At 41.3% G+C, this 18250-nt stretch overlaps 1 protein-coding gene across 5 annotated transcripts in view; it reads right to left on the bottom strand.

The window, feature by feature from the left end:
- Nucleotides 1-3118: 3118 nt before the first annotated feature.
- LOC125642936 (arylacetamide deacetylase) overlaps nucleotides 3119-18250 on the bottom strand; it is a 112857-nt gene continuing 97725 nt past the window's right edge. For 3 of the 5 annotated variants that reach the window (XM_048864897.2, XM_048864898.2, XM_075132180.1), the window contains exons 2-5: nucleotides 14460-14682; nucleotides 12265-12334; nucleotides 6406-6577; nucleotides 3119-5142 (exon numbers count right to left, since the gene is read on the bottom strand). In XM_048864897.2, coding sequence (XP_048720854.1) covers nucleotides 4534-5142; nucleotides 6406-6577; nucleotides 12265-12334; nucleotides 14460-14682 — 1074 coding nt within the window. In that variant the 3' untranslated portion in view covers nucleotides 3119-4533. Of the gene's footprint in view, nucleotides 5143-6405; nucleotides 6578-12264; nucleotides 12335-14459; nucleotides 14683-15052; nucleotides 15135-15855; nucleotides 15988-18250 lie in introns of those variants that run through there. The other 2 variants (XM_075132182.1, XM_075132181.1) reach the window with 2 other exon arrangements.

An 18250-nucleotide genomic window follows, 5' to 3' on the forward strand; every position in this document is an offset into this window, starting at 1 on the left:
ACATCCAAAATATTTAATAAATTTCTATTGGTATTCTATTGTTTAACAGTTTGATTAAAACTGCAATTAATCATGATGAATTGAGATTAAAAAAATGAATTTTTTTTTTTAGTTAATCGCTTGAGTCAACTGCGATTAATTGGCAGCCCTAATATATACACACATAGTTATAGTCCTTCCCTTACCTTGTAGCTAAACAAAACAAACAAATAAGCAAACATACTAATGGAAGAAGAGTCAAATCTGGCCATCTTCAAGTCACACTATTGTTCATAAAGGCGATCACCACACCTCCTACAGCCAGTGGTGGATTAATGATTTTGCTGCCCCTAGACCCTGAAATAATTGCCACCCCACAGCAGCTCCCAGCCCCCCCGCCGCAGCTCACCTCCACTCCGCCTCTGCCTCTGCCTCCTCCCCTGAGCACACCGCCAGGTTCTGCTTCTCCCTGCCAGTGCTTGCGCGCGAAACAGCTTTGCGAAGGAGGGGGAAAGAGGGGGGAACGCAGCGCGCTCAGGAGAGGAGGTGGGGCCAGGACAGGGATTTGGGGAAGGGGAACAATAGGGGCAGGGAGGGGGCGGGGAATGGGGTAAGGGAAAGGGTGGAGTTGGGGCAGGGCCGGGGGCGGAGGGCGCGAACCGGTGCCAGGGCTGCTATTATAAATTTGCTGCCCCTGCAAATTTGCTGCCCTAGGCCTAGGCGTTAATAGGCTGCTGCCTACAGTAAGGGGTCAATTACAATGAAAGGGGACAAATAAAATGTCTTAATATGCAAAATCTTTTCTTTTTATAAGGCAGGGAACAGTTCATAATAGCTGCCTTGCTTAGCAGGGAAACTGGCAGGTTCACAATTCTCTCTTCAGCATGAGCCAAATAAACAGAGCTAGTTTTCCCTTGTAATGGGTTTTCTTTTAGCAGGGTCTAAAAACAGTGTAATTCTGAGCCTCCTTTTTGGTAGGAAAAATAAGCATAAAAAACACCCTTCTGAGCAGGATGGAATAAAAAAATCCAGATCTTCCTTTACAGAAAGGATGCGGGAGGGGGAAAGGAGAGAAGAGTGATAACCCAAGAGTCTTATACTTTTGGCTCCAGAGTCCTACATCCTCTCTCCTCAAGGCTGAATGAACTTCAGCACCAGAGCAAACAAGCCCACTTACCCACAGCCTTGTCCCTCTTTACAGATGACTCAGCACAAAGCTACACCAAGGTCCTTTTTCCCAGGAAGGAGCAGAACAGGATCTCCTTTCATGCCCTCTTACCCACTTCCCTTTCCCCCAGGCAACATCCTCACTGCCCTACCACCTCTCTCTGGCCTCAATTCTGATCTAACCACCCACTGAAGCCATCCTTCAATCACTCTGCCCTTACTGCTTCCCTATGCTCCTCCCTCACTCCTCTATTTCCCACCCTGAAATACCATACCTCATGTCACCAACCCATTGCCCACCTATATAACGCTTCTTGCTACCTTCTATGCACTTTTAGTAGCTAAGAAAAGCTACAGAAACCCAGCTACGCTGTAGTTACGGTATGCAACTCTAACTACTACTAGTATGTCAATTTAAAAAAAACATTAAAAACTATGGAAGTCACCTTCTAAGGTTAACTATACAATCCTAACCAATTTAACTCCAGTATTCAGTGACACATAGATTAGAAATGTAGGTAAGGCCAACCTTCTGCCTAACTCCAATTTTTCATTCTTTGTTCCTTTCACACCGAAGGCCTAACTCTAGACACCTTTACACAATGAAGGGACAAATGAGTTCTAATATGTGTTGTGTTGGGAAGTTTGTTTTTTCTCTCCAAATCCAACAAAATATTTAAGGCTTAAAATTAACTAATGGTTGTCTTCCAGCTAAAGCCAAATTCTATATTTTCCAGACTCTCAAGAACCAAAAAGCAGGGACAATGCAGTCTTTTTTTATCTAGGTCAGAGCGGATCACATGTGCAAAACCAGCTGTGCTTTAAGACATTAGCACCTTGTAAATCAGTATGTACCCTAGTCTCAGTCCCTGCGGCGGAACAACCACTCTTCTGTTTGTTATTTGATTTCTTCTAACAGACTGAATGAGGAGTGACCTTTTCTAAACAGTTTCAGTCAGAATAATGTCATTTTTATCAGCAGTGCCTTGGGGCTTGTGTGGATGAAAACAATTAAAAATAATAAGTAACAATGGCCATAAAATTCAGTGTCTCCCTGTTCTCCATGTTTGTGGTTAGTTGTGCACCTCTTCCTTCTTCCCTGAGCTAATATCCATAAAAATGATATCTATAGTCTCACTTTGAAACCAGCTTTTTCTATTGCTGAAACTAGAGAAAAGGCCAATTTCTGTTGTATATGATTTTGAGCAAGGATAATCGAATGGGGATAAAATATGGCCTATTCAGAGCACGCCTTAGTATTTTTAGATGTGTCTATGACAATATTCTACTCCAAAACCAAAGTATAGGCAACTCCACTACAAATGATTAGATCACAATAAAAAAGGTCAGCCTGAAGATGTAGGTGAGCGTTAGCAAGATAATTCTTTGGAAAAACATCGAAACTTAATAGACTAATTTCCAGTGACAGAGAGCAAGAGAGAATTCTTCAGTTCCATCCATCCTCTTGCTGTTGGAGAAGAGGAACCCCACTTCTTTTGCTTGCGGCTATGCCTGGTTGTCAACATTGTACAAAGCTTTGTCAGGAACATTTCTCCAAATACAGGCAAGGTTCCAGCTCTGAACCTAGTATAATTCATATTTAATCCCAGGCTCCCAGCACTTTCTTTTTGTTGTTGATAAAAGGAAATCTTCTTAACCACTTTTCTTTCAGAAGAGATAAGCGTCCTCAAGAGTCATGATGGTTAAGAGGTGCTGAGCAGGGCTTTGGAGCATGGAGCAGCTCCAGAGCAGTGGAGCTGCAGGTTTTTGCCTGGAGTGGGAGCGGAGCCGGAGCACAGCTCCAAAGCCCTGGTGCTGAGCACCACAACTCTATTGAAATCAGTACTGGAGGTCCATCATCTAATAGGATTTGTCCCAAACTGGTTATATTGATTATTTTTATCTATGCAAAGTGAGCTTCTTTATAATCTTCTGTAAATGCAAAGTTTGAAAGACGTACAGTACATCGTGGTGGATTCAAAGGCAAGTTTAATTTTGATAACAATAATGAAAAATTAAGGAAAATATGATAATCATTGCACACACATTCTGTTTTTATACATAGCTGTAAAAATGTTGACTTCTTGAAGATCGTGTGTTTTTCTTAGGGAGAAAATACAGCATGTTACCAGCACATCAAAATCAATAAATATTCAAATGGATGCCACATGTACAAACAAACAAAAACTCAGGGTTGTGACTTTTCATGATTCCAAAACCTTTAGGACACTATTTTTAATGTACAAAATATTTATGTTTGTGTTAAAGCCTATTCATGCAATATAGACTGACTGAGATTTGTGTCTTGTTTGAGTCCATATCATGTCTAAGCCTAGATTTTAAAATGTGCTATACAAATGGAATAAGTTCAGCTAACTTAAAATCATAAGGCTTACCATATAATGAGTAATAAGAGAAACACAAGCCATAAAATGGTGTTATTGCAAGGTTGTAATCTTCAGCGTTTTATTTGTTTTGATGATACAGTATCCAATGCGGTTAAATTACACTTTATTTTTGCAGTAAACAAAAAAGTTAATGAATGTGATTAGACAAAGTCTAATAACGGCACCAAAACCTAATTACATATTTATAACAGCTGTCATATTCACAGCCATTCAAATTCAGTTATGTTTTCAACTGCTTCCTTGAATGCTGCCTAGAGGAGAAACATACCCACACAAGTGCCAGCCACAAAGGCTTCTCAGGCTTAGACAAAATTGTTTCCTTACCTCAGCCATGGAATTTGGTCCCTGAACTGCCATTTGTCTCCACCCTTCCCTTGTACCTCAGACTCGTTTCTCACTGATGACTATGGGAACTGACCACCACTGATGAGATTAAATAGGCTACAACAAACATTCTATTGTTAAGTGATCCCACTGATATCCATTCAAGGGCCGGGGGAAGGACACTAAGATGGGCCAGCACACATGCAGGCTTATGAGGCATGGATTGTAATAGAGAAGTATTGAAAGATAAAGACACTTTGGGGAGTATGATTTGCTGTGATAAGTCAGCAGCAGAACCTATAGAATGGAAAGAGGAAGGAAGGGGGCAGAGTGGGGAGTGGTAGTTAGATGTAAAAAAGATCTGGGGCAGGGGAACTTGTATTCTTGTGTAGAGAAATTCAAGGCTAGTAACTGATGGCAGTAAGGGCGAGTGTACTTGGATTTTTTATCCCAGTGATGAAAGAGCACTTAGATTAGAGACAGCCTAAGTCACCTGCCAGAGTAGGCAAGAAGCCAACCTGAACCCAAACATTGTAGAGAAATGTATAGTTTCAGTATGGCATTTTCACATCCACAATGTTCAACAGGGACCCTTTTCTTCCCAAATACAGACCCAGTGAATAAGAGCCAAATGCATTAAATACCCTCTTTTACTTTATAAGTTCATATTTAACCACTCAATATATTTATTTGCTACTCTATGTCCTAGAGCTAAATCAGTTGGACTTGTAATAAACATTAGAGCCCCATGAATTGCATCCTCAATGTGGTCATGTATTACTTCAATGCCTACTTTCCTAAGTCGTGAGACATACATGATTCCATCATCCCTCAAGACATCATGTTGACACGTGAGGATATATGTCACAGGTAAGCCAAATAACTTGGTATCATCAGCCAAGAGTGGTGCTGCCCTTGGATCCAGAAATCCTGGATATTTTTTTCCAAGCCTGGAACTTCCATAAATGGGGCTGGCATAAACATGATCCTTTTTAAACTTTTCAGGCAGCAAATTGCTCCAGTTTACAAACCTAAACAAATGGCTTGATTCTGCAGGAACATGTCTATTGGAAGCCATAGCTTCTTTAAGAGAGACATCAGTAGTAAAGTATTCACTCCAGAATCTGACCATCAATGACTTGGGCAGAATCGGCTTGTTCTCATTTTCTTTATAGGAGGGCAAATCCAGATCAAGGGTCTGAAGAGCAGGGTAAAGTAAAGCTTGGATCTTAAGTTTAGCTTTAACTTCCAGGTCATCTAGCAGCTGTAAAAATTAAAATGTTTACACAATCAATTAAAAGTTTCAGTTCCCTGACAGTGACTGAAGATCCTATAAGAAACGGAATATGTTTATTTTACAGTATAAGCAAAATAAAACAGATTAATAAAAAGCATAAGTTCATAGGAAGGTCACCCAAGACTACATTGTTGTATAAAAGCTCTGAGAATATCTTGAATGACATTAATGGTTTTCCTATGTAAAGTGCTAATTAAAGAAATAGTTCCATATTCTTTCTTGCGCTTAATGAAAATAATACATCTGAAAATGTTCTTCTTTAAAGGGCATTAATTTGAAGTCACTGGTGCATTTCTAACTAGTAAAAAAATGCTATCCATGATTTATGAAGCACAGACTTTTGAGACTTCATTAATTATTTTGCACCACATAAGCTTTAGCCACTCTGTCTTATTAAATCTGAGGAGAGATTTAGGGCTCTAATAATTGAGCTTTCATGCATCCTTAACACATGGAGAACAAAATGAAAGTATATGAAATGAATTCAACATCGTGGTTGTTTAAATGTCATCCTAGCCTTCTCCCGGCTGTACTGACCACCAGGAACTTGGAAGATTAGCAAAGCAGCAACATTACAAAATATAAATAATTTCTTCTCAGGGCAGTAACATCTTCACTTCAGTACAGAATATCTTAACTAAACAGAACAACCTGCTTACAAGCCTGTACTATACTGACCAGTTACTAACATTTAATCACCTTTTGCAGCAGCACTTTAATCAAAATGGACCAAATTCTGCAATTTTTTTTAAAAAGTCCCCATTACATGGGGTTTCACCTGAATAAGGGCTGCACGATTTGAGATGAGACTAATTATTATATTATTAAGTAGAGCTTTTTTCTCCGGGGGTATGCAGATTTGGAAGGCGCCCCCCAAGCACGTTGTGACATCAGCTACAGGGTTTATCTGTAACTGCTATAGTGTTATCAAGTGGCAGCACTAATAAGAGCAACTCAAGTAAATTGCGCTGAGGCAGGTTGTTCAATCTGAGATACAAAAACCACAGTCACCAACCTGAGAACTGATGTTTTCTATCTACCCACTTATGTCTGATTCAGCTCTCACCGACACCAGCGTAAATAGAGATGAAAACTAACGGGGAGGCATATTTTTCTTTAATGAACAGAGATACTTAAGATGTTTAAATTTAGGAGCTATTTTGCTCAATTACCCCGGTAAGGAAAATGAGCGGAACGACTCTCTAGATCTGTAAAATATGAACAACCTACCTGCTGTGCCACTGCTGCAGCTAAGTTGCCTCCTGCACTGTCTCCTGAAACACAGACCCGATTTGGGTCCACCCCATAGCGTGCGAGAACGCTGGTTTGGAGGAAGAACTTCACGACAGCGTACACGTCTTCGAACTGAACCGGAAAATGATGCAGAGGTGCTAATCTGTACCTTTGGGGAAGAAAAACAAATGGGCTAGCTGGAGCTGCTTGGCAAAACAAACACGTTTTAAAGATGCTAATCTTCATGAAAATTCACACAATTATTCCAGTAGCAAAATTTTACCATTTCCACCTATTTTTTTTTTCAACCTGACACTAAAAGGTTGAAATTTGTTCGTTGGGGGTCACGTGTAGAGCTCAGTGGTTTGAGCATTGGCCTGCTAAACCCAGGGTTGTGAGTTCAGTCCTTGAGGGGGCCATTTAGGGATCTGGGGCAAAAATTGGGGATTGGTCCTGCTTTGAGCAGGGGGTTGGACTAGATGACCTCCCGAGGTCCCTTCCAACCCTGAGATTCTATGAATCTATGAAGTTTTCATCAGAGTTAGTTGAAATGGCAATATTTTGCCAGTGGGGCTTTTCTCTCCTTCCATTCCACTGAAGATATAAACAAATCCTGGTCCTGGTAGTTATTGCCCTAATGTATTCAAAATTAGCCATGAACTTCAATTGTTATGCAATTACCAGCTGACTACAATATATACAATGATTTGTTTCACTTTGATCATGCTCTCTCTGTTCCAGGGGTTGTGGTAAGAAGTACTACTAAATATGATTGGTTTGGTGTTATTGTGATTAAAGAAATTCCCCCCCCCGCCCCGCATATTTTGAGAACATTCTAATGCTATGTAAATGTAATCATTGCATTGTTACTGTTCTACAGATCTGTGTAATGAAAATAATTGCATATCAGCATATATCACTCATTACAATAATTGTGCTGCTACAGAAAACATGGAGAAAAATCCCATCACCTCTGGGTGATTACTGATTTAAACAAAGTTCATGAATGATGAAGCCACTATTGGGAGTTAAAGCACAACTCTGTCCCAAGTAGACAACTAGCCAAATGCATAAAATACTGTGAAACACTCTACTCGTCCATCACTGAAGACACCAGAAGGACAGGCTAGGTCCTGGGCAGGGATGCATTATGTTCAAGTAGTTGGGTGGGGAGAATGTATTTATTTCCAGACTGTGGCCCAGAAGGCAAAAAAAAAAAAATCAGCAAAAAATTTATTTCAGTCACTAAAGTTAGCAGATGGGGCTCTGAACATACACACAGATAACAGATTTGTTGTGTAAGAAGGCACCATTTTCCATTGTCACTATTCAAAGTATTTTACATTTTTAAAGACGTTTTAGAAATTAGGTGGGGGGCGGGGAATGAATGGTGCTGGTGCCATGGTGAGTCCCTGAGACAGCCTATTGATAGTATGGCTCAGAAGAGCCCTGGTCGAATGGGCTGTGTACTGAGTCTTAGTCCAGATCTTAAAAGAGACAGTCAGCACAAATAATTTTGTGAGTGCCTGCAGCATATGTGCAGTGGAAACCTTCAAGCTGCCTGGCTGTGGCTCTTGGGGTGACAGATCATTGGTGGATACATTCCTTCCTATTGCTTCCTCTAATCCTGCTCACCTGCATGCAGAGGTGTGCAAAAAGCAAAGAGCCTCTTTGCATCCTTTCCCTGGAGTGCATCCAGGAACACAGGGTAAAATGCTGTCCTATCAGAGCAGTGCTGTCATAAAAATAAAGGGAAGGGTAAACCCCTTTGAAATCCCTCCTGGCCAGGGGAAAGCTCCTCTCACCTGTAAAGGGTTAAGAAGCTAAAGGTAACCTTGCTGGCACCTGACCAAAATGACCAATGAGGAGACAAGATACTTTCAAAAGCTGGGAGGAGGGAGAGAAACAACGGGTCTGTGTCTGTCTGTAGTCGTCTTGGCCGGGGATAGACCAGGAATGGAGTCTTAGAACTTTTAGTAAGTAATCTAGCTAAGTATGTGTTAGATTATGATTTCTTTAAATGGCTGAGAAAAGCATTGTGCTGAATAGAATAACTATTTCTGTCTGTGTATCTTTTTTGTAACTTAAGGTTTTGCCTAGAGGGGTTCTCTATGTTTTTGAATCTAATTACCCTGTAAGATATCTACCATCCTGATTTTACAGGGGGGATTTCTTCATTTCTATTTACTTCTATTTTTATTAAAAGTCTTCTTGTAAGAAACTGAATGCTTTTTCATTGTTCTCAGATCCAAGGGTTTGGGTCTGTGGTCACCTATGCAAATTGGTGAGGCTTTTTATCCAACATTTCCCAGGAAAAGGGGGGTGCAAGTGTTGGGAGGATTGTTCATTGTTCTTAAGATCCAAGGGTCTGGGTCTGTAGTCACCTAGGCAAATTGGTGAGGCTTTTACCAAACCTTGTCCAGGAAGTGGGGTGCAAGGTTTTGGGAAGTATTTTGGGGGGAAAGACGCGTCCAAACAGCTCTTCCCCAGTAACCAGTATTAGTTTGGTGGTGGTAGCGGCCAGTCCAAGGACAACGGGGGGAATATTTTGTACCTTGGGGAAGTTTTGACCTAAGCTGGTAAAGATAAGCTTAGGAGGTTTTTCATGCAGGTCCCCACATCTGTACCCTAGAGTTCAGAGTGGGGGAGGAACCTTGACACTGTTGTTCTCCCTACTCCTGCTCTCTTTCAAATTTAATGTCCCAGCCCTTCATTTCTTATCCAGAGTATTTTAAAAGAAAAATAGGGTATTTGTGGAGGAAAACTTAATCCCTTGGTTGATGAACAGCCACATCACCATGGCTGACAGTTGGGGTTGGTGCCTGGGAAACCTTGATTCACAGTATAAGGCGATTAACATGAGTTTTAACAATCTAATGGAGTGCCTGTTAATTTAATGTTAGTTTTACAAGACAATGTAATTACTACAGTGGAGTCTGGTGTGCCAAGCCAATTTCCTGTTGCAAAGAGGTGGGTATGGAAACAATGGCAATCCTAGAAGTAGTCTTCAATTGTTTGCATTATTGTGTGCTTAATACACAGTACTGCAGGTTTTCTGTAATTAGGCCATCCATGGTCATCAGTGGTTTGCTCAGCATTACAAATGGCTCTCTGATAGTAACATTTGGATGGTGATCTGAAAATAAAATCCATGTTTGACAATTAATAATGAATTTCCTATGGGCAATCTTTTTCAAAAAGATGCACATGCCTTGGGTTCTGTGGGTGCATTGGTATTGTATAGTTACATAACTATCTCAAGTAATTACATATGACAGCCTATGTCCAAAACAGATGGTGAAGAGTTACAAAAGGATCCCACAAAACTGGGTGACTGGGAAACAAAATGACAGATGAAATTCAATGTTGATAAATGCAAAGTAAGGCACATTGGAAAATATAATCCCCACTATACATACAAAATGATGGAGTCTGAATTAGCTATTACCAGTCAAGAAAGATCTTGGAGTCATTGTGGAAAATTCTCTGCAAACATCTGCTCAATGTGCAGAGGCAGTCAAAAAAGCAAACAGAATGTTTGGAACCATTAGGACCGGGATCGACAATAGGACAGAAAATATCATAAGGCCATTATACAAAGCCATGATACACCCACACACTGAATACTGCATGCAGTTCTGGTAACTCCAGCTCAACAAAGATATATTAGAATTGGAAAGAGTACAGAGAATGACAACAAAAACTAGTAGGGGTATGGATCAGTTTCCATATGAGGAGAGTTTAAAAAGACTGGGACTTTTCAGCTTGGAAAAGAGGACTAAGGAGGGAAATGAAAGAGATTTATAAAGTCATGAATGGTGTGGAGAAAGTGAAAGTGTTATTTACCCCTTCACAGCACACAAGAACCAGAAGTCACTCAATGAAATTAACAGGCAGCAGGTTTAAAACAAAAGGAAGTACTGCTTCACAACCGACAGTCAACCTGTGGAACTCATTGCTGGGAATGTTGTGAAGGCCAAAAGTACAACTGGGATCAATAAAGAATTAGATGAGTTAATGGAGGATAGATCCATCAATGGCTATTGGCCAAAATAGTCAGGGATGGAAACCCAAGCTCTGGGTGTCCCTAAGCTTCTGACTGTCAGATGCTGGGACTGGACAACAGGGGATGGATCATGTGATAATTGCCCGGTTCTGTTCATTCCCTCTGAAGTCTCTGGTACTGACCAGTGTCTGAAGATAGGATAATGAGCTAGATGGATTATTGATCTGATCTGGTATGTCCATTCTTTTGCTTTACTTATACCATTAAATATAATGGATGTGCACTGCCAAGAACAGGGGTGGGGTACTGCCTGGGTCAGACCTATTACAGAGCACAGGGCCTCCACACAGATAGCACTGGCCGCTTGCAGATTTCTAGAGATTCACATGAATACATGGGGGTTTAATCAAGTTTGGGGTTGCCATTGCAGTCTTTTTTTGGGGAGGGAAATGCCATGTTGCACTCCCCTGCACCAGCCTGGCAAGTGTAGTGGGGAGAGACTCAGTAAGCAGATCATGGAAACTTCCTTCCTCTGCAATACTTCCCATGAACTTTTCTGCAGAAATGAGTGATCTGGGTGTAGGCTTTTCTACTATGCCCAACACCCTAGTAATGGAGTTCCTGTGATAAATCTCTTGCTTCAAGGATATAGAATTCAGCTATAAAAAAATCTATTCCTGGTGTGAACTTGGTTAAAATGGGGAGTCGCAATTTTCTAAATAAAATCAAACTGTATATTTCAAAGTTATAAAAATGAAAAAGGAGAAACAGAGCAGCTTCAAATGCCTTTTAAAAGGTGCAAAAAATGGCTTCCAAACTTTAGCTGATTTTCCCCCATATTGTATATGCCTGTTGAACATGGACCCATTCTTTTTAATAGACAAAGACACAACTAAATAAAATACTGAGCTAATTGAAAATCAGCTTATCCCATCATCACCCTAGGGTGGCCAGGTGCCCAGTTTTCAACCAGAATGTCTGGTCGAAAAGGGAACCTGACAGCGTCTAGTCAGCTCCACTGACCAGACACCCAAAGTCTGGTTACTGTGGGAGAGGGAGGTGGGGAGGCACTGGGTCATCACCCGCACCTGCCCCTGCTCAGCCGGGGCTGCCTCCTATGTGGATTGGGCAGCTGCAGCTCCGAGCCCTGGCTCTGCAGGGGTGTCTCTCCTGACCCAGGAGGAGAGTGGGGCATGCAGGTAGGAGGGGGAAAAGCAGCAAGCGATGAGGGGGAAGGGAAAAGAGGAGTGGACTGGGGCAGGGCCTGGGGTGGAAGAGGTGGGGCTGGAGAGTGTCCAGTTTTTAAATATTACCAAATTGGCAACCCTACCTCCCCCCTGCACAAGCCAACATAATTTAATTTCACTTTGTAATGGCATTATAAAGGTGTGGATTCCATGCAAGTCTTTCCAGCTATTTGAATGAGCTGCTTTGGATCAGGCCCTCTGGAAGGAGAAGGGAAAGCATTCAGGAAAGGTGCTGCTCTTTTCCTTCCTCACCTATTCCTTGGAAAGGGATCTGCAGGACTTGGCTCTTGTCTGTTCACTTTTTTGCAGGGAAGATTTGTCCTAAATAGAAAGTGCCTATAACTATGGGCTGGGCACATCTGGAGAAGTAGGGATTATCCTTGCACAGGGTACAGAGCAGAAGTTCAGCTACCCACCCCCCTCACAAAAGAATACCGACGCACCACCACCAGGAGAGTGTTCACTCTTAAAATCTTTGCAGTTTTTGTTTGCAAGTAATTATCGTTAACCACATAAAACACACCCCCAAAACACAAATATATAGTAAACAAAGGATCATTTATCCCAACCCCTAATTCAGTCTAGAAACAGAATCGCTCTTACTCGACTGATATGACAACAGCATTTAGCTCGTTTGCCGTCCATCTTGACAGGAGGTCATAGGGCTCCATGGCTGAAATGAAATAAGTCACTTAAAGTATATTTGATTGCACTTATACACAAATAAGTAAACAGCTCCACATTTCTCTTGGCAGAAGTCCTCTGGTCCCTTTCCAAAATCTCCACAGTTCAGTGCCTTCACAGCAATGCAATTCAACTGTTGTACAATCAACTTTATCGAGAAGCACAAAGTAAACAAATGATTCAACTGTTGCTTGAACACTATCCAAGACGACATCCATGAAAGAGCAATGTATTATTTAAACTCATGAAAGCTTGGATTTTATGACAGACAAAAAAGGAATGAAAATTACACTGAGGAGGAGCAGATTTATCTCTCAGTCACATGTGTGCAACCATGCTGAAATTAAAGGGGTTGCATGTGTGTTAGAGATGAGAAATTTGTCTAAGTCTCTGGCAGACTAGCAACCACCCTCCCTAGTACACAGGGAGCAATGCAAGGTAAGCTATTTAGTGATCATTAGGAATTTAAGCCATAGATGCTTTTGTTTGTGATGCTAGTTTGGCTGCTCATCCTAAAATGGTAATTTAATGACTGTAATAAATGATTATAAAGTACATTAAGAAGAAGCAGACAATGTTTGCGATGAGGGAAAACATGACTGGGTGTGAGTGTGAGAGACAAGAGAAATCATTCCAATTAAATAATACTAGCAAACGCACAGCACAAAAAATTAAAACATTTTAAAATGCCTTGTTGGAAGTAATGTGGAAGAAGACTAAGCAAAAACAAGCAGGGAGATAGTCTCCAATAGCAAACTGAAACAAAAGAGATCTACTTTTCCTTCTTCCAGGAGAATGCACAGCATCAGAAATGCCGAACTGATAGGAAAAGATTTCCCTAAATGGAAGAGACCCTTTTAAATTACACATGTGGTTTGGACTTATTTATATAACATAGCACCCCAGGGGAACCATGACGGACATGGAGAAATACAATTAATGCAGTGGTACCTGAAGAAGCGAGTGCAGTAACAACTTCTTTTCTCTTTTTTTTTGTAACACATTTTCCCTGCCAGTGAAAACACAAGACAGACAGGGCTCTTGCTCTAATTTCTGAAAATGATCTCTTAATTCAGGCCTTTCCTACACGCAGAGTACTAAAATCACCCTCAGTGGTGAAAGAAACGTAACATATAAGTTAATGCATAACTCTGTCTTCTCGTGAGGAAAAGGGGACCCTCCAATATATACTACACATTCACTTGTTAGGTATGCTTCCTAATTCTGGCATTCTGAATATGTACCTTCTATCAGAAGTTGTAAAGTAATCATAAGGGCCTAACAACCTCTGCATTGCACCATTTGATTTCTTCCCATTTTCTCTCTATGGTCATTCTTAAAAGGCATGGGGAATCTTAGGATCTGGGCCAATCAAAATACACTTTAGGTGGCAAAAGATACCAGATTGCCCTCTAGGTTGTCAGAGAGGATGGTGGTTGCTTTCCCTCTCCTCCTCTGGAGACAGCAGAATCATGTGGAGAAGCATCTGGTAGCCAGAGCTCTTCTCTACCTCCCATTCCTTTCCCTTGCGTTGTCTCTGCGCTTTCCCCTGTGAGATCCCGATGACTCCAGGACACTTCTCTCCTCTGCACTCAGCCCATTCCCATGAACACTCACCCATCACTCACAGTTAACCCAAGAGAAACTCAGTCCCTCCCTTGTGATGGACACTTCTCCCTCCCCATAAGGCTCCACCATGAGCACTGTCCCATCTGTGGGTCAGCCTTTCATAGGGATTTCCTCCTTTGGGAGGCACCTGACTTCCCCATTTAGATGTTCTTCTCTCTTATGAGGGGCCTGGCTATTCCCGTTCTTGCTCCTTTCTCCTGTTTTTTAGTGTAACAAATCCATGTGCTGCAGATAAGATTTATGTGATCATATACACAGGAATGTGGAACTAGAACCTTTATTCTTCTCCTCAAAAGACATTGACCTGTGTCACCTGAGCTACAAGTGAGCTATTACAACTGTGATTAGTAGCAGGTCCCTTATCATTTTTGTGGGCCAGTGACTAGAAGGCAATATCGTATACAAAAAACTAACACCTTACAACAGTAGGTGAGACCTTTTGTACAAGACTCTTGTTAGTGAAAAGAAGAGGTCCTTGGACTTACCTGAGCCTCCTACACACCAGCCTCCACCATGAATGTAAATCACTGCCCTTTTCAGCCCACTGGATTGCTTCCTGGGTACATACAAACGGACTGGAACATTGTTAAATTTTGTGTCAGTGACAGTCACATTTTCATCTGATATTGGTGCAATATACTCTATACTTGTGATCATCATCAGAACTTCCATGTAGTGCACCAGACCCAGCCACTCAGCAAACTCAGCCTAAAGTCAAAGGAAATGAAAACAAAGTAAGTTTTAACATCAGTACATCAAGTATAGACTGAATCCTACCTGTACAGTACAGGCTATGTACAATAAGGGCCGTCCTTTGATTTATTTAAGTCAATAGGAGTTTTGCCATTAATCCTTCTCCCACTGAATTCATTCTCTAAACTAGTGGTTGCCAACTTTTTTGAGCCACTGTATCAGTTTGCCATACTAGGTCCCCAGGTGCACCACCCACTGCCCACTATTTCCCCCATCTCTTTTTTGAGCTGTCATCTGTATTAGAACTTAGGCTCTTCCAAAACTCATAACTGAATGGAAGGTGGGCAGAGAGAGAACCCCAGCACTCAGCGCACAAGCATATTACCATTAAGACAGAGAGCAGGAGCTGGACTTTTAGGGTGAAGGTGGTGTGGCTAGAATGCTGATGTGCTCCCGGCAGCCTGGTCTGCTGGAGCAGCCTGTTTGGCGCTGTTGCAGCCCCAAAACAAAGCAACGATTTGAGTTGATCTTGGAACTGGACTGATGTCTGGTATTCATTTGTGCCCTTTTGAGACCCCAGGATCAGACACCTACTCCCAAAACATGGAAGGACAAGTACTGTTAGGCACTGGCTGGAAATCACTGTCCTAAGAATTAGATAATTAAAAAAAAAAACACAAAAACAACCACCACACACACACCCCTATCAAAGCAGCCGTTCTGTTTTTAAATATTGATTTTAAATGGTTTGTCTTTTCATGGTGTCTTGTAATGGCAAAAATGGATGTACAATAAACTGAACTCAAATCTTTCATTTGAATATTAATTAGCATGGGACATTTTATACCATCAGTTATGAAGGGAAACTCTTTACTGATTTCATTGTAGTTCTGCTTAAAAAATGATGGTACAATATGGTCCTGCATATTTATTTTATTTTGTCTACATGTATTACATGTTTTATACCTTCATTTCTGTAGCAATGCACAAAAATACCACATGAATCAATACAAAAACAAACAAATTACAAGTGAGATGGGCCTTCTATGCCAACAGGATAAGAGGGAAGATGTAGCCAGTGGAAGCCTTTTCTCCTTCCTGAGGTAGCAGCAGGAAATTTATAGGGAGACTTTTGGTGGCTCTCTCCTCCATACCCAAAAGGCATAGGAATTTTAAATGAAGCCATACCTTCTCTGACAGGAGAAGAAATTCCCTCTGGGTGGAGAGACAAAGAGGCTAGTTCACTCAATCGCTCCATCAAAAGTAGCCCTTCCTTATTAATACATACAGTATTCTGCAGCAATCGTCATAAAGGAGCTGCTGCCTTTGGATCTTACCCGTGTGGGAACATTCCATGCTTTGTAGATTCATATTAGGGGAGAGGGAACACTACTGCTGTTATTAGGAATGCAGATGAACAGAAACAGAAGATCCAGTAGATAACCTTTCACTACCAGCATCCCACAGTGCCTGAAACATATCAGCCCACATTCTTTCTCCCTCCAAACATTCTGTAAATAGATTTTAAATAGCTCTTGGAAGCTTATCTGTTAGGACAGTTTCAACCCCCAGGAGTGTTTAAAATGAAATTCCGAACCATAAATCTCTCTGACTTACTTAACTGCCCAGAACCAGCACTGTCTTTTTTATTACATGCAAACACAAAAACTTTATGGACAATGACACAGCAAAAGAGTAACTTAACAATACAAACCAAACAGAACTGGCATTGGATCTAAAAATATCCATAGCTTCCAGATATCTGAAAGCAGGCAACATGCTATTATGGTCTTGGTTTGGGGTTTTTTTGTTTTTTTTGTTTGTTTGTTTGTTTTAATGGTACAGCTGACAGTGGTCAGCAATGGACTTCATCCTCCGCTGATTATATGGATCTAATAATTAGAAACTATATCAACCTTGCTTAAAGTCAAACTGCTAATTAATGGATCTGTGCCACTGGGGGCCTCAGGAGTAATAGGAGTACGAGCTGCTGTTGCTGCGGGGGCTGCCCCTGAGGTTCCATTGCAGGAGCAAGTAGAAGACCAGGATATAGTGCAGTACTAACTAGTACATCACAATCATCTTAAAATCTATGACGCTTTTTGGTTAATTTTTGGTTAACAATAAATCAGTAACTGCCAAATGTTTGAAATAGTCTCTGTTCCCCACAACAGGAGGAAATTAAGAATGAAGGACTTCATGATGGTGGATATGCCTCTGGTTTGGTGGATACCAACGTTTGCCAAAAGGGAGGGCATGTTGTTCTTAGCTGGGAAAAGCAGGGAGGCAGGATGCTCCAGTGCTTAGGGCACTACCCTAGGACTCAGGAGTACCAAGTTTAACTTCTTGCTCCACCAGTCTTCTTGTGATGCTTAGCGTCTCTGTGCCTCAGTTCCCAGTCTGTGAAAAGGGGAATAAAGAAGTTCCCTAACTCCCCAGGGTGTTGTGAGGATAAATAGATTAGACTGTGGGGAGTTCAGATGTTATGGTATTGGGAGCCATATAATTATGCTCCCCTTGTTACCAGACACCACTGAAGCTTCTCTGTATAGATGTTTTCCTACACAGGTGGAGGTAGGGAGAGCGGCAACATGCTAGAAGAGACACTTGGGGTCTTATAGGAATGTCTTGTTAAAATTCTGCCACCAGTTCAAGGGAAAGTTGGGCTAATTTCACTGCTTCTTCTGTAGTTCACCCCCTCTCTGGGGGTTCCCACAAAATGTCCGTAGCACAATCACTGTGGCATAGAGAGATGCTGAGGAGCAGTCTGCCTTCACAGCGTACTTCCTGTGAGTTTGGGTGGCTTTCCAGTTGGAACACATCTTCTGTGAATATACAGAGCTATTCCGCATGGTCTTGGAAAGCAGATATGAAGGACTAAAGTTTACTCCTAACTAGGAAAACAAGGATTTCATTGCATGAAAAATTGGGAGGTTTCTTTTGTTTTTGTTTTGGTGCAGAACAAAACTCTCTGTGTGAGACACATACATTCAAGTCCCTGCTCCAAATGAGGCAGAATAGGGACTTGACCCTGTCTCTTCCATATCTCATGGGAACAACCTTACCACTGGGCTATTGGGTACCTAGGGGTCACTCTCTCTCCTTCCTGTTTTGACCAGGAATTACATCCTGGATCTGAGAAACCTTCCCAACTTTTTTTTTTTTTTTTGCCAAAACCTTTCCATTTCCACAAAAAGTTTTGGGTTTCACAAATTGGCATTTGTTGATAAAATGTTTTATCTGAAAACACTCTCTTCATTTTGGTGCAAGGATAGTTAAACCCAGCAGGTGAACTACATACTTTTCAGCACACATCACCTTTATCATTGCTTTGAAGGTCTGTGGGTATCTAGTTATGGGATTGGTGTATGTCCTCTCTCAATCTTAGACAATACATTATTTCTTTCACATTCAGTTAAATGGCTTCAAAAGCCGGGAGGATTTTGGAGACCCAACCTTTGAGGGAGAACAACCCTAAAATTCTCCCTGTGTACACTTTTAGAAAAGTGTACACAGTATTATGTATGCCCTTGCTGTTCTTTAGATGTTATATCTAATCTTCTGAAAGAGGTGGTTGAATCTA

This window comes from Caretta caretta, chromosome 9 (assembly GCF_965140235.1).
Source record: "Caretta caretta isolate rCarCar2 chromosome 9, rCarCar1.hap1, whole genome shotgun sequence".
In the NCBI taxonomy this organism is placed as follows: domain Eukaryota; kingdom Metazoa; phylum Chordata; order Testudines; family Cheloniidae; genus Caretta; species Caretta caretta.